This window comes from Lipotes vexillifer, unplaced genomic scaffold (genome assembly GCF_000442215.2).
Source record: "Lipotes vexillifer unplaced genomic scaffold, Lipotes_vexillifer_v1.1 scaffold921, whole genome shotgun sequence".
Taxonomy (NCBI): domain Eukaryota; kingdom Metazoa; phylum Chordata; class Mammalia; order Artiodactyla; family Lipotidae; genus Lipotes; species Lipotes vexillifer.
The window spans coordinates 217,243-235,075 of record NW_006787800.1 but is presented as its reverse complement, the minus strand read 5'-3'; the positions used below and the strand labels follow the sequence as shown (position 1 = coordinate 235,075).

The window sequence follows — 17,833 nt, the reverse complement described above, 5'->3', positions numbered from 1 at the left end:
CCAGTGGCCCTCCACACCTGGCTCCATTTTGTCTATTCAACTTTATCTCCTACCCCTAATACAAGGATCCTAATTTCCAGCAGACCAAGGTTTTTTTTTTTTTTTTTTTAAATTAACTCCTGAATGTACCAAGCGCATACCTGTTCTGTGCTTTTCTTATGTTTTACATTTTTATGTGGGATGAAAATATTCCTTCTTTCCACCTGATGATATTCTTACTCATTGCCCCAGGTTCACCTGAAGCCCACCTCCTGTGTAAGGCTATCCGTAACTCTTTTATTCCATATTGATCTCTACTTGTTTTTATTCTGAAAGCATTGACTACAAACAGTACTCATTTTGGCCCTTAGCAATATATGTCTTTGTTCAAAGTGGTAACAAACAGTTTTGTGTGTACATTTTGCCTCTTCGTCTAATTAATAAGTTCCTGGAAAACAAGTGTTCTGTGCTTTTTATATTTCATCAGGATATATGTATAACAAGTAATCAGTAAGATTTATATAAATGGCTGGCCAGGCATTGGTTTTCTTCTAATTCTATTTTAAAATATTTTAAAACCAAAAAGAAACTGATCACACCATGTGTAATCCCAGATTAAAGTTAAGAAGGATGGACTTTCTGGATATCAGAAAAGGAAGGTGTATTTCCTTAGATGAGAAACTAAAGTTAGAGGTAACTTGGAAAAGGAATATCAGCTAGCAGTCTGCAAATGGGATTCTGTTTAGCTTATTTGTGATAGATATGTGAATTATGGTATTATTATTGCCACTTTGGATATGAAATGTATGTCATATTGAGCTACTGCTACTCATTTTTATGAGTAAATGTAAAAATGAGTTGACATGGATTATGAAACATTTGGTTACAGAATTCTAACTGATCTTGATTTCCTTCTTTTTAAATACCCAGATACCTCTCATCCCTGCATGAATGGGCATTTGAAAGTGCCATTGTCAAAGGTTTGCAAGCATGGAGAACTCATCAATGCTTTCCTCCTTGAATGACGAATGTAAATTAGACAATTACATTGAACCTCACTACAAGGAATGGTATCGAGTAGCTGTGGACACACTGATTGAACAGGGTTTAGATGCATACCAAGAATTTCTTGCCAAGGAACGAGTGTCAGACTTTCTAGCTGAGGAGGAAATTAATTATATTTTGAAAAATGTTCAAAAAGTGGCACAATGCACAGCATATGGTACTGATAATTCCTGCGATGATACCTCATCTTCAGGGACTTACTGGCCCATTGAGTCTGATGTGGAAGCTCCAAATCTTGACTTGGGCTGGCCATATGTGATGCCTGGACTCTTAAGGGGTACCCAAATTGACCTCCTCTTTCATCCACCAAGAGCACAACTACTTACAATTAAGGAAACCATTCGGAAGATGATAAAAGAAGCAAGAAAGGTAATATTTCTATTTATAAATGAAAAATTTGAAATGTGGAAAATCACCAGACTAGTATAACAGACATATATGTTAATAAAAGAGTCTCTATATGTATAGACCATGCCTATTTCAGGAAACATATACATGGATACGTAGAAAGGTTGTAACTTCCCATATCTTGTAAATATCTGAGAGAGTGGTGTTGGGTTCCTGCTACAGGTGGAGATTTCCTTCTCTTTGTCACGTACATGAGAGATCTTCACCCATGAAGGCTGAGGTGTATGGATCGGAAAAGAGATGATTTGATGTATTCATAGCCTAAATCACTTACATTTTCCTTAATCTCTGAAAGGAAACATGTGGTTGGCAAATCTGGTGAATTTTTCTTTGTTCTTAACAGGATTGAGCCCTAATTCTTGCTCTGGTTATAGTTTATCCTATTAAGTAAAGCATAGATTTTCTTATTTATTTCCTAAGTTGTGTGGAAACAGTGAAAAATCAGGCTTGATAATGTAAAATTCTAAAGTAAAGTCCTGAGGTGCTTAGCATTTTAGGGCCTCTGTACTCTCTCTTAAATATTTATATTGGTTTATGAATCTCAGAAATTCTATTTTAGAGCTCAGATAAAACTGTAGAAATGTTCTTTTAATCAATCTAATAAAGCTTCTTGGGAGTTTTCTATGTACTCACCACCATGATGGATGCTTTGGAAACTACAACAAAATTTCCCAGGCTGTTTATTGAGTTTTAAAATATATTAACAAAAAGTTATGATTGTTAACTATGAAGTGTCTATTTCTTAGTTACGGATACTATACAGTATAGAAATTTAGATCTAAAAGGGGCCTTGGGATGCACACATACATGGCATTGCTTTCTTTCATGTCAACAAGACACAGAGATGCTTGGGAAAGCATGCTTTTATGAAGTACAGACATATTAGACCCTTGAAACCCACAGGGACATGGTAGTTTAGAAGACAGGCAACTAAGAGCCTCCCGTTCACATTAGGAAGACACAGTGTTCCAAGGCTACTGTCAAACTCAGGCTTTGCAAAAGTAAGGTGATTTTTTTTCCCCTGGACCTTTTAAACTCAAATAACCTGACCTTGTAACCATATTAACTCCTTTAGCAGGGTTACATCAAGGGAGCACTAATCTATTCCAGTTGTTAAACATTAGCTATAGAATCAGGTACACAGTAGGTGTCCAAACTTTCATTGAATGAATTGAACTGTCAGTTCAATTTTCTGAATTGAACCATGAGGATTTTTAAAACTGGACTATCCTGTGCTCTGAGAACAAAGTATACAATTGTATTTTGTGAAACAACAGAAGTCAAGAAAATATATGAGTCCTTGTAAAGGTAAAACAACAAATATCAAGTACGAACATTTGTGAATTTCTGCTTGGGGAGACAATATGATTTTGAACTATGGTGTTAACTGAAAATTGAAAAATACATCAGTGAAGCTTAATATTTGTTATTATGGTAAACTTAATAGTTATGAGTTCATTAGCCTGCACCACAGCTAATCTCCTATGGGGCATTGCATTTCTGTGGCACAAAATGAAATTTAGGAGATAGCATTAGTTCTTGGGCTAGCACTTACTGGAAACTGAACATTAGTCATGACCGCCTGATGTATTTTTCTTTCTAATGTGGCAGCTATTTATTTAGTGAGCCTCTAAAAGTAGTATCCTCTGCCTGGTCATCGTCTGCTTAGAATTCCTACTTGAATTAGCAAGCTGAGGAACTCAAAGTCCAAACTGTAAAACAATAATGTAATGCTTTGCTTCTCTTTCACCAAATCTAAGTGGCATAAAATAAGAAAGAATTCTACCTTTATACATATGCAAGGTATGTATATTACCTTGTATATACATATCCAAGCTGAATTCAAAGAAAGAGAATTATTTGAACTTTATAAGTTGAGTATATTGAAATTGAACATAAATCATAATAGATTACTTAGTGGTTTTCTTTCCTTTTTTTTTTCCAAAAGCATTGGATAATGTGTTTGTTTCTAACCAGATGCAATAAATATTGAGGTTAAATGGGCTATTAATGCATGGGATGTATATTTTGCGAATATTTTGGGAATTTCTTCATATGTCGCTATGTTAATTTAAAGATTTTTGAAGGATCCAATACTCCAGAGAAGAAAAAGTTATTGATCACATTTTTACAAAATTTTAGACTATTTAGCCCATAACTGAACAAGGTCCTGTGAAAAATGTTAAAATAACAAGAGCAAATATTATTATGAAATACCAGCTTGTTGGAACACGTTGCCTTTTAAATATTCTGCCTGCTTTTCATGACTATCATTTATTCAGCAGGTAAGTTAGGCTCTTGTAAACCTTCAGAATCAAGCCTGTTAGTTATTATGATAAACTTCTTGTTTCTGAACTATTTTCAGAGGACAAATTCTCTTTATTGGTAACTCTCAATGAATTGTCATGACAGGATGAAATGTATGAAGAGGATGATCTTTTTTTTTCATAATGTACTTGAATAATGTTTATTTTAGTGAATAGAATAAAGTTTTTTGCCTCTGTGAAATTATTTTGTTAATCGACATTATGAAACTCTATGGAGCTATGAGGCCATAACAAGTAGAGCTAGGAACCAGCAAAGCAGAATCCAGGAAATGATCTCAGAGAAGAATTTAAATTCGTTTTCACTGCTCTGTTTGCAATTAAGATAAGGTGCTTATGAAAATAAATGTCATATAATGGAAAAAAAAATCTTAAAATAATAAAAAGGAGCCAAAAGCTGTTTTCTTAGTGGTCCAAACATTTGAAGTCTGATCATAACCACTGAAAATATTTTGATTTTGAATTTCACTAATTTATATGCATTTGTTTTATTATCTCTGAATCATTCTGTTTTTATAAGCAGAATATAATCTTTATAGTATTTCAAAAATCCATAGATTTGTTTGTATTTGTTCATTTCATTTATGTCAGTTGTCACAGGTTATTCAGAGAGATTTTAAAATTTTTTTCTTCTTTTGTTTCCTTTTTATTTCTTTTTTTTTTTTCTTTTGTATATTTGCTTATTTGGCTATTTGAGAATTTTCCTTTGGGAAAATCTAAGTACAGGTAATACCCTGTGCCCTAAAATGGTCTTATTTTTATTTACTGGCTCTTTCCTAACTTCCTTCTATTTTTCACTGTGTGGTTGACATAATTAAATTTGGTTCAACTTTATAAAGTCTGATAGCATCTAGAAGACTTTTCCCAGGTAATTATCTGTCTGTCAAGAGGTGTTCCCAAGATAATATATGCATTTATTCCTAATTACTGCTACTCCCTGTTATGAAAATGTCCCCTCTAATTGCTTTAAAAAGCCATCTTTCACTAGAGTCATTTTTCTTCTGTCCACTCAGTGATAAATATCCCTAAAGTAATCATTTCTGGTAGTCTTGAATATGTAAATGTGTAACCAGAATGCTGTTGGCCTCTCTGTTTCCTAATTCTAGGCTAGCATCTTCCATGAGATGTGACTCTTACTCTTGTGAAATATGGAGTCGAGAAGATACATAAGCAAAAGTCTAGTGAGAATTAGGGCAGAAGTGATTCCTGAGGTGCTCTGTCCTGCATCTCCTGAGTTCAGATCTTGGTTGCTCCCCAAGTCACTGTTCCTAGGTGTGTCTGTTACAGCCTCAGAATTCTTAGTAATACAGAGAAACATATACTACCAGGTGGCCCATTGCCACAAAAGGGAAGGTGGACTAATGATGGGGGCTTCTGGGATTTGATGGGTGTTATAAAAGTAGCACTGGACTAGAGGCTTGATAGCTAACTAGTTATGGATTGAACAAGTCATTGTACACCACAGGTATTTTCACTTGTTTAATGAAAGACATGAAGCAAAGCATTTTAGGGTTTTTTAAATCGAATGTTCTTATCCAAATCTCTAATAGCGCTTACCACCTCAAGATTATTTCAGTGTTATACTGAATTAGTTCATTATATGGATAATAATAATTGTGTCATAGTGTGTCACTTTCATCACTATTACTTTGCAGCCATATCCTGCCCAGCTAAGTGATATTTATGTGTTTGTCATTGCCCTTATGAGACTAGGGTTATCTCTCTCCTGATATTCCCAATTTTTATTAAGAATTTCCTCTCTGCACCCTCCCTATTCCAACACAAAGAATATTTCTTTGTTTAAATTTGAGTCAAAATTAGTTTCTTCCAAAAAATAAGTTTTGCTTAGTAAGATGTAATGATATTAGTGTCCTGTAACATTGATTTGAACAGCTTTTCTTTGAATAAAAGGCATTATATGTGTGTGTATATACGTGTGTATGTGTGAGTGTGTGTGTGTGAGAGAGAGAGAGAAAGAGACAGAGAGAGAAAGAGAGCGAGAGATCTTGTTAAAAATCTTTTTAAAATTGTACTGACTTTACCATGTTAACTCTCACTGTGTCTGCATGCGAATACTCTCTATGCCAAACTCCTGGTTCTCTACTCCTATTCTCCACTACTAACAATAACCCTGATGATTTTAACACAGTTACTTAAGGGAGAGGAAAGAGGAAATAAGATGCTCTTTACCCTTATTGCAAAATAGAGTTTTGAGTTTCCTTGATTGACTTGATAACTTTCACAGGCAGAAAGCTGCAGCCCTTTTTTTTTTTTTTTTTAGAGTTCATGTTTGTAGAACGAGTGGAAAAAACTATGAACCCAACATTTTTTTAAAAATTTTTTTTTATTTTTGGTGGTACGCGGGCCTCTCCCTGCTGTGGCCTCTCCCGTCGCGGGGCACAGGCTCCGGACGCGCAGGCCCAGCGGCCATGGCTCAGGGGCCCAGCCGCTCCGCTGCACGTGGGATCCTCCCGGACGGGGGCACGAACCCATGTGCCCTGCATCGGCAGGCGGACTCTCAACCACTGCGCCACCAGGGGAGCCCTGCAGCCTCCTTTAATTGCCAATTTCAAGTAATGCTCTTTTTCAAAGAGACTTCATGGAACGACAGGAAGGCTCTGAATCTCAGAGTCACTTAGCGTTGGGTTGAATCCCAACTCAAACAGCTGTTTGCACTGGACATTATACTACAAACTCTCTGAGCTTTAGTTTTCTCATCTGTAAAACGGAGATGCTAATACTCCATAGGATCCTTGCGAGAGTGGAATGAATTGGCTGACATATCTACCATGACACCTCCACATGTTTAATACCCTGCGTGTGGTGTTGAGATGATGGTGACCCCTTCTTCTCCTCCTTCTACTTTTCCTCTTACTACATTACTGCAGACCTTTACTTTGTCAAAGAATCCATCAGCCTGTATTTTTAAAATTAATTTTTATTGGAGTGTAGTTGCTTTACAATGTTGTCAGTTTGTACTGTACAGCAAAATGAATCAGCTATACATATACATATATCCATTCTTTTTTGGATTTCCATCCGATTTAGGTCACTACAGTGTATTAAGTAGAGTTCCCTGTGCTATGTAGTATGTTCTCATTAGTTGTCTGTTTTATACATAGTATCAATAGCATATGTGTCAATCGCAATCTCCCAACTCCTGCCACACACCCCCTTCCCCCTTGGTATCCATACATTTGTTCTCTACATGTGTCTCTATTTCTGCTTTACAAATAAGATCATCTATGCCATTTTTTCTAGATTCCACATACATGCATTAATACACGGTATTTGTTTTATCAGCCTGTATTTTTGCATCACTGTGATTTGGCATTTCTTCTTTAAAAGTGAGAGCAACGAATGACCAAGTCCAGTATCTAACAAGAAAGCATCTTACCAGGAATAAGAAAGCATCTTACGAGGAATGCCAGCCAGGGTTATTAGCTGTTGTTGAAATGACTCAAACCCATTTCTGAAGTATTGTGGTGATTATGTACATTGCATTAGCGATCTACGTAGCATTTTCCCAGTATTACTGCTTAGAAAGTTCAAAATGGGAAAATTTTGATTCAACATAAGTTTGTATAGTTGAAAATAAGACCCACTGTGAAGACAGCTTAGATGTATGAATTTTATACTCTGGATGTGCAGAAAAGGCATCTCTTTTATGGACAGCTATTCAGAGTTGAAGAAAAAATTATAAACCTGCTTTCTTACATAAAGATCCAAAGATCTGAAAAGATACAGAGTTCTGGTGAAAAGCTAAGGTGGAGGTAGGGGAACATTCTGTAGACCAAGAGGGAAAAAGGTAGTCATTCCATTTTCATCTTGAATTTTAAAAGTGATCATTTTATTAGATTTTTAAATAAAGACATTATACAAGGGTTCCATATTTATAAAAAAGAAGAGCAAGTTTTTGTAAGTTTTTAAAGTTCATATTTATTATAGACCTGCCATTTAGGGTCAAAAGTTGGTTTAAGTAACTCTGAGTTTATGAACTATTATTACTTACTAAATATTCTGATGTAATTCAAAAAGTAATATTAGGTATATTATTTAAGGTCTACCATAATTAGTCTTAGATTAAAAGACTTTGCTTTCCTGATAGAGGAGCTGTTTTTCTGCTCTGTGGAAGCAAAAATTCTGATGTATGAAAAAATAAAAAAAATTGTTATATAAGACCACCAGCTTGGTTTGTATACTAAAGTCATGTGTGATTTATGAGTTTCAGATGCTTTACCAGGCTATGTCTTATCAGGTAAAGTCTTAAATCACCCATGATTTTCATTTTTAACCGATTTGAATTATTATTATTGAATTTGAATTATTTCAGAGTGAGCATGATTTATCTGATTAAGGGAAATGTTTTTAAGACCATTTTCTGTTCTCAGTTTTTACCCTTTGGTACTCTTTAATTCTTTTTCTTTTCTTTTTCCAAAATAAGCTGTGAGAAGCAATTCCTATAGGGACTGCATGTGGTGTGTACAATCTTTCTCTTGAACTTTGAGAGAACCTGTTATTGACCATGGGACAAAATTTAGTTCTTTGTATTCTGGGTTCTCTGAAATAAACAGTTTATTTTTTATGATAATTTGTTTACTCATTTTCCTTCCTGTCATAGGATTAAAATTTTTAAAAAACATTTATTTTTTGAAGTGTGTAATATTTTTCTGATAATACACCTTTAGTAGTTTGTTGGAATGGCAAAGCTAATCATAAAACATTATGATAGTAAAACATTCAGTTTTCCTAATGTCTAAATAATACTTAAAGTTCATAGGGATAGAATTTAGCAGTTTTGCAAACTCAGATGCCTTTAGAGACAAGCCAGAAAAATAACCCTGCACAGGAGAACGGGGCAAGTAGTATTCCAATAGGAAGCCAAAGGAACATGGATGAAGAGAACTCTGTAGGCATCTTTGTTTAAAATGTTATACATAAAATGTAGTTTGCAGCTGAATGGGATGATAAGCTTAGGACTTTAGGTACACATTGAAGCATCTTATCAAATGTTAACTTCCATGAGAATAAAGGGATATAACTTTCTTTTGCTTATCTCTCCTCCTAATGAGATGTGAAATGTAATGGGGGGTTGCTATGGGGACCCTTTTGAGATGAGGGTGGCTCTCACACCAGACGGATGTTTGCATTTCAAGGATTCTGCCTATTCTCCTATAGTTGCCACAGATTCATCATGTGGCATATACTTTTATATCAGTCATTCATGTCTTTTAACTAGTCGCTTTTCAAATTATCTTGAAAAGCGTTGCTTTTATTATCAGGACTGGAACTAGCATCTGATTTTGAGTAAAAGGTTTATCTTATGTTATCTAGTAACAGGAACACGTAATTTGTTGAGCACTTATGGGTCATGTACTGGTCAGTATTTTACATGCAGTACTTTAAACTGACATTCATACCCTCCTATGAAATAGGTACTTTTATTATCCATACTTTACTGATGAATAATCTGCTTTCTTGTGATAGGTATGACTAAGTCAGTGGTAATGATCTAAAAGGGTCATAACTGGAAACTATTAATAGCTGCATATTCCCAAATGGAGGTTTTAGAAGACCTGGTTGAGAGGGTATGGGATGGAGACCAGTTGGTGGGGATGTGGAAGCACTGGTTTCTAAATGGGCCAGGTACAAAGCCATTGTGGGGTTACTATTAGAAGTCAGAAGTGACCTACTGGAAATGACAGAAGGTAGATGCACCTAGAATGCAGACTAAATCAGGACGTACTGAACAGAAATGGGTTCTCTGAGTTTCAAATAAAGGAGACATTCAAAGAAGTAAGAGAAGGGCAGTCAATGAGGTTGTCCTCTGGCCTCTTCTTGGTTCAACTATGACTGGGTCAGCCAGCCTTTGGCCAGTCTTAACAGGTGACAAGTATGGCAAGCTACTCATTCATTCAGCAAATATTTATTTAATGTCTGCTGTGCGTCAAGTAGAGTTCTAAATTCTGAGGATATGGAAGAGAATAAAGTACCAAAGAAACCCTATCTTTGAATGGAGCTTACCGACAAATAGGGAGATTTAGATTTTAATAAGCATAATAAATGAGGAGTGCTGTGGAGAAAAACAAAACACAAATATGGTTGGGTAAGGAGCGCTGATTGAGAGTGGTGGCAGGGGTTAGTTTGCGATTTTAAATTGGGTGTTCAGAAGAGGCCTCATCAAGAAGGTGACATTAGAGTCAAGATTTGAGGTAAGAAGGAATGAGCCCTGCATCTCTTTGAGGCCAGAGCAGAGTAGACATAGGGTAGCTTTAGGGCAGGGACATACCTTCTTGTTTGTTAGAGGAACAGTATGGATGCCAGTTCCTGGACCCAAGAAAGCAAAGGGGAGATGAGTTAGGTGAGTTCAGAGAGGTATCATGGAGGTTCTCATGGACCATTATAAAGACATTGGCTTATGCTCCATGTAAAATGGGGAGCCACTGGAGAATTTTGGGCAAAAGAGAGACATGATCAATTTGAAATATGCTTTATTTTAAAAGGACACATCTGGCTGCAGTATTGAAAATTGACTATAGGGGCTCAAGAATAAGCATAGCAGAGGCTATTACAATAATTCAAATGTGAGATGATATTGTCTTAGATCACCAGGATGGTGGCAGTGCTGGTCAGATTTTGGATATATTTTGAAGGCAGTAAAATGCGGGGTATGAAATAAGTTGAAGAATATAAGATGACCCCAAAAATTTTGGCCTGAGCAACTAGGATTATGGCATTGTCCTTGGAGGCTGGCCTCAGAGTCATGAGAGAGTTGGAATCAGAAAGCAGGCAGAGACCAAGGCACAGAGGCTTTTAAGTTATCATTTTCACCAGAGCCCTGAGATAGTTGACTGGTGACGGCAGCCACCAAGAGCAACATGTGTCTAAATAGAGATTAGGGTTCAGATTAGAATCTACATGCAGAGTGGCTGGACTTGGAAATAGTTCTGGTCCTGAGCTCATCTGTGAGAGGCGGCCTAGGAAGTACCTGGATAAGACTCAGATACAACGAAGTAGGTAAAAAAAAAAGTGTGAGATAAGAAGACTGGCTAGATGATGACCCGGGACCTGATAAGGCAGGAGGTTATATAACCTGCTGAGAAGCAGAGCCTCCCAAAGGCAAGTGTTAAGCAACCCCATGTGCTGGTCAGGTGAGGGGAAAAACAAGAACTGGGAGGGTGCCTTTGGGACCTCACTTTCTTCAGAGGTCACCTTGGGTCATACGTGTTGAGGAGTAGGAGATGTACTGTGGAGAGCTTCACATTTTAGACAACAGGGAATGTGGGGGGAGTAGAGTGGGGCTGGGAAAAGGAAGGCGGTGGGGGATGTGTGTTGAGATCAAATTGTGAAGGTCCTTCAGTCCAGCTTTGTGGGTATGGACAGTGAGAGGTCATGAAATGTTTCTGAGTAATACCATTACATCCAATCCTGGATATATTAACATTTTGTTGGTTAGTTAAAATGCAGAGGGAAATATAAAACAGTTTGTAGCTCACCAGCAGGCTGATAATGGCCTGGAGCTGATGATGTCTTCTTGAAATGAGAATATACCTTCAATTTTTTGCAGGAATAGAAAACTATAGCTACTTAATTCTGTGCCCTAAAGAAGGTGATTTGGGGGGTGGGCTTAAAGCTATTTTAAAATGTCTTAATATTTTAAGTCAATAAAATTTATTTCCGTATAAAAAGTTTCAACTACATACTATACTATACATAGTTTATATGTCTTTATTGAATCCCTGCTATGTTCAAGACACTCTATTAGGTCATACAAGTAGAAAAAAGAAACACTTCAAGTGGAGGGGATGTGCTAAAAGATTTCTGGGAGATGTATAGATAAGAGGTTGAGGGTATAGATAAGAGGTTGAGGGTGTATGGACATTATGTGAGTGACCTATGTATTACAAAGGGGCTGGATTTTTTCCCCACCTTTTTACTCTGTGTATCAGAGTGTTATAGAGATATTTCCTGAAGTTTCAAAGTAGAAAAGTTTTGATGTAGTTGAAATGCCTTCAAAATATTTGCTGGCAGAGACAGATTACTAGTTCAATGATTGCATAGAATAAAGTTTTATTTTTTCTTATTATCAGAGTATACCTATTCCTTATAGAAAATATGGGGGAAAATACAGGAAGGGGTTAAGAAAATAAACTTTAGAAATTTTCTTCCCTCTAAGATATAAATAGATGGATAGAGATACATGTGCACACAACTGTGTGTGTGTGTGTGTGTGTGTGTGTGAGATCTCTGATCACCCAATATTAGATCGCTGAAATAGAATGTTCGCATGTAATATAGTTGAGATCATATTTGAAATTATGTATAACAATTTGCCTCCTGCTTTTTCCACTTAGGATTTTTCCCATAATAAAATACTTGATTTCCTGTGCTGATAAGCAAAGGCATATAGAACAGGGGCAGTGGAGGCTGCTTGGGTGCAGGTAATAAGGAAGTTCATTGTCTCCTGGGAATTTGAAAACAACAGTAAGTCTGACTAAAAGGCAGTGTGTTTTTTTATGACACCCTGTGCTGTCGGTTGTAAATAATATCAGGGATAATGTGCTCTTTCTCACCAGGGCAGCCTCTGCTGCAGGCAGGGCGGATCCCTGCTACCTGGACCCGTACCTACCCTCCTCCCACCCCTCGGCACACCACTACTGATATGATGAGCATCTCCCAGTAATATTCCTTTAGAAAGCCTTTAGAATTTAGAAATGAAGAAAGCCTCATAACTATATTTTTGCATAATTATTAGCTACTCAATAATTAATCTCGAAGCTTTAAAAGCAGAAAAATCAGTAAGTGTACATTTTCTTTCCTTTGGGCTGTATTAATGTCTTATTAGTCATCACCTATCAATTTCCCCCCTAAGAAGTCAAACAAATATTTTAAATAAGTAAATAAATGTGAAAATGCAAAAACATTGTCATTTGGCTAAATATCAATCCAATATGTGCTACTGGAAAATCCATAATCATGAGAATAAGTCAGTATCTGAATCACAGTACATAGTCATACTCAAGCCTGCTGAAATTTGGGAGCAGTTACTTAAAAAAAGAAAAGAATGTCGGGTTAGTGACCATGTGGTCTTTTTACTAAAGAGCAGTTGGAAATTGAGCAAGTCCTAAAGTGCAAAGTCACCCAACTGATTAGTAACTCTCAGTACAGATCATATTCAGGGGTCTTCCATTCCCAGACTCATATCACATTGCTTCTCTACTGGGAAGGAGAACTAAATTTGTTCATGAGATTAATACTATCTAGCATTTATTGGCTGGTATGTGCCAGGCTGTGTGCTAAGCTCTTTATATGTATTAGTATTTATATTCACAACAGCTCTCTCAGGTAGGTACCTCTGTTGCCTTCTTTCATGGATGAAGAACAAAGAGGTTAAATAATTTATACTAGGTTGTGAAGTAGGCAATGCTGGTACTTGAGTCCAAACAGAGCACCTGATAGACCTTCCATGCTGGTACCAGGCAAATCACTGAATTCTTAGGACACTTTTGTACAGGTCCTATTACATTTGGGTCCTGATGATGTACCAGATAGAGTCCAGGTCAACAAGCATGGCGAATATGAGGCTCCTCCTGTTAAAGGTGTTTCCCACCTCATCCTCACCTTTGTGCTTTATCTCCTTCCACCTCCCTCCTGTCACTTGACCCTGCAGTGTTACTTACTGCCATTCTGTGGGCCTTCCATAACAGCTTATTGCTTCCTAATTTTCTACATGATTATTCCCCTCCTTGGAACATCCTTTTCCATATTCTTTGCCTCCCATTCATCTTTTAAAATTCATGTTCAATTTTACTTGCTACATTGAGCCCTGATCAATTTTCTTGCCAGATGTTGATTAGTTGCTCTTATGATATTGTCACCTTTATACTTGTCCTTTGGATTTTAGATGAGATATGTTTTGCATTCTGTCATAGGGCTCAGGGTTCTCTACCCATTCTTTTCTTATTTTTTAAACTAGGTTATTTGTTTAAGATTGATTTCTAAGAATTTTTTATGCCATATATTAATTATTTGTCAGATACATGTCTTGCAAGTCTCTTCTGTGGCTTACTTTTTCACCCTGATATGGTATGTTTGTTTGATAAACAGAGGTTCTTAATTTTAATGTAGCTCAATTTTTTTATTTTTTATTTTAGGATTAGCTATTTTGGAGTTTCATGGAAGAAATATTTTTCTACCTACGATCAAGAAGATGTTCTCCTTTGTTAACTTTTAGAAGTTTTATTTTGTCTTTCATATTTAGGTTTACAAATCCTTCTGCTATTGATTTGTGTGTGTCATATGAGGTCAGGGTCCATTTTAATTTTTGTAGAGATACTATCTAGTTGACCTAGCACCATTTATTGAAAAGATCATCCCTTCTATGCTGTACTGCAGTGACACTATTGTCATAACTTAAGTGACCATTTTGATATTAGTATATTTCTCACTGTATTCTGTTCCTTTGATCTATTTCTTAACCTTGTTCCAAGACCACAGTGTTTTAGTTTTTATAGCTTTGTAGTAAGCCTCTCTATTTGGTAGCATAAGTATTCTAGGTTTGTTCTTCTTCAGTATTGCCTTGGCTATTCTAAATCTTTGGCTTTTCTGTAGGAATTTTAGAATCATCTTGTCAATTAAAAAAAAAAAATCTGAGCTTTTGATTGGTATTATATTGCATCTGTAGACTATTTGAACAGAATTAAATGTTACAATATTGAATCTTCCAATCCATGAATGACATATGTTCCTACATTTATAGCTATAAATACTTTCTTTCAGTGAGATTTTGTAGTTTTCTGTATATAGGTCTTACATATCACTTGTTTGATTTATTAATGGTTATTTATTTTTTTCTGATATTAGAAATAATATTTGAATATTTTTGTTCTAATTTTTTTCTTCCTTGCTAGTGTGTAGAAATACAATATATTTTTCATATTTTGACCTTGGATTCAATGACTTGATAAATTCATTTATTAATTCCAACAGTTTCTGTATAGATTATTTGGAATTTTCTAGATATATCATCATATCTGTAACTAATACTAGTTTTATTTTCCCTTTTTCAATCCATGTAACTTTTTATATTTTTGATTTACCTTACTACATTGCTAGGTCTTCCATTACAATGTTGGATATAGCATGAAATACAAACAGTACTTGCTGTGAATTTTTTTTTAAACAAGCTACCATTGCAGTTGTAAAGACTTTTATTGTTGCTTATTTAGAGATAATGTATCTTTTTTTCTACATCTGCTTTTAAGACTTCCTTTTCATGTCTCATTTTCAGGAGCTTTAATATGATGTAACTGGATGAGGACTTATTTTTTTAATTTTTTTTTTCGTTGACATAGTAGAGCTTCTTGAATCTGTCTTGTCTTTCTGTTGCTTTAGAAATATCTCAGCTAGCATTTCTTCAAATGTTGATCCTCCTGTTCTATTTCTGCTCCTGTCCTAAGAATTCTAATTGCTGGTGTATACATCTTTGTTTATTTTTACTTAAACACATCCCATATAATTCATATTCATTTTTGTATCTTCCATAATTTTCTCCCTGTATATTTCATTCTGGATATTTTCTACATAGGTATCTTTAAGTCTTAACCAATCTTTTCTTTGAGTATTACTTATTAATAAACTCAACTGTTGAATTCTTAATTCTGATGTTGGTATTTTTCAGCCATTTAATTTTTATTTTTAGGTTTGGGATTTTTATTTATTTATTTATTTTTAACACCTTTATTGGAGTATAATTGCTTTACAATGGTGTGTTAGTTTCTGCTGTATAACAAAGTGAATCAGCTATACATAAACATATATCCCCATACCTCCTCCCTCTTGCGTCTCCCTCCCACCTTCCCTATCCCACCCCTCTAGGTGGACACAAAGCACTGAGCTGATCTCCCTGTGCTATGAAGCTACTTTCCACTAGCTATCTATTTTACAGTTGAGACATTCTCTCACTTTGTCCCAGCTTACCCTTCCCCCTCCCCATGTCCTCAAGTCCATTCTCTACGTCTGCGTCTTTATTCCTGTCCTGCCCCTAGGTTCTTCAGAACTATTTTTTTTTTTCTTTTTAGATTCCATATATATGTATTAGCATACAGTATTTGTTTTTCTCTTTCTGACTTACTTCACTCTGTATGACAGTCTCTATGTCCATCCACCTCAGTACAAGTAACTCAATTTCATTTCTTTTAATGGCTGAGTAATATTCCATTGTATATATGTGCCACATCTTTTTTATCCATCTGTTGATGGATACTTAAGTTGCTTCCATGTCCTGGCTACTGTAAATAGAGCTGCAATGAACATTGTGATACATGACTCTTTTTGAATTATGGTTTTCTCAGGGTATAACAGCCATATAATTCTTGAATGCCTTAATAATAGTTATTTTAAAGTCTGTTTCTGATGGCACCAGTATCTGGATCACCTGTAAATCTATTTCTATTATCTGTGTTTTGTTTTTCCACCTGGTGTTTGGTCATTTGGCCCTGTCCTATTACATGCTTGGAATTTTTTATTGAATGCTTAATATTTAGTATGAAAAGTTGCAGAAGTAATCTCCACTAAAGAGGATTTAGTTTTCTTTAAGTTGACAGTTAAAGTAAGAATAAATCAACCTATTCCATACAGGGATTGAGGTATGAAGATGACATTTAATCTTACAGAATAGTGGGCTATCTCCAGTTTTCATCTACTTCTAGGGTAACTCTTCTGGGATTTCACTGGAGGTATTTAGAGGAGCCTCTCTTTCTTGGAAGAATCTCAACTCCAATTTTTATCTTCCTAATGTGATTTTCAAAAGCTTTCTTAAGCTCTTTACCCTCTTATCAACTTTCTTCTCTTTTGTTTCTCATCCTTTTACTCAGTGAGCAATTTAAGATTTGCCAAATGTCTTTAGGGCAATAATTGCATGGAATCCTGAGTTCAGTTTATCATGATTTCCCTTTCTCTGTGATCAGGTGTCTGTAAGTCCTTTTTGCATTGATGGTACTGGAATCCAGTTTCTGTTTTCTTCATCCCTCTGAAATTGCTAAAAACTCTTCACCACAGATTACTGCTTTGGCCTCAGTGCCTTGCTGTGTGAACTGGCAAATGTGAGAAAATATTAGGTGAAAAAGTGGCAGGAAACACTTGGCTTTCCTCATTGTCTCTCCTTTATCTATGATCTTGGCTCCACGAATTCTGGCTGCCTTTATTTTTGTTTTTTAGCCTTTATTGTTTTCAGAAAGAATGTTGGTCTAATATAAGCTATCATAGTCTTGTATCAGAGGACTCCCTTTCATTTAATTTAGAATGAATTAGTATGATTAAATATCACAAAATATGCATGTGAGAAAAAAATTACACATATCTTAAATTAAATGAATTAAAAATAAAAATAAAGGGTAAGCTATCAGTATTTTAAAGTTGAGAAAAAATTGTTTAAAATTTGTGTCTAGTACTGAAATATAGATATTACTCATTCAATGAATCATTTAAAGACTATTTTTATTTTACTCTTAAGAATTTCTAGCATGTTTATGAATGGAGACCATCCTATATTTTATTTTTCCTCCTCATGCCTTACTTTTCCAACATTCTTCCATGCAGTACACATCATCAAACTCATTATTACAACCATTATCTTCATGGAGTTTTGTCTATCTGAGCTGCAAGTGAGTCTTGTGTTTAAAATACTACTTAAAAATAGTATACATGTGAGAATACATTTATGTGTAGATGTTTTATCTGTGTAAGGATAGATGTTCATATTTACATATGTTTTATATGTACATGCTTTTCATCATGTTTAAAATCTTAGAGACTTCTTAAAGCACACTTATAAATGTTTAACTCCATGGGAAATTTAATAGGGTTTAAGTGCTCCTAGGTTTAAAGCCTTAAAAAAATAACTGTGTATCTTTTTAAAATGGCTTTATAAATATTATAAATATCATGTATAGCAATATATTATTTAGATATATTAAGTAGTGAAATTTACGTATAAATTTTATACATATAAATTTTATATTCTAACAATTTCTGTTAAACTTAATTTTTTAGTAATA

General features: G+C 35.3%; 1 protein-coding gene across 1 annotated transcript in view; it reads left to right on the top strand.

Moving 5' to 3' along the window:
• The first annotated feature begins 909 nt into the window (after positions 1–909).
• SACK1B (scaffolding CK1 anchoring protein B) overlaps positions 910–17,833 on the top strand; it is a 63,014-nt gene continuing 46,090 nt past the window's right edge. Inside the window, exon 1 of the mRNA XM_007460796.1 lies at positions 910–1,413. Within this exon, the coding sequence (XP_007460858.1) occupies positions 970–1,413 (444 nt within the window). The 5' untranslated portion in view covers positions 910–969. The remainder of the gene's footprint in view (positions 1,414–17,833) is intronic.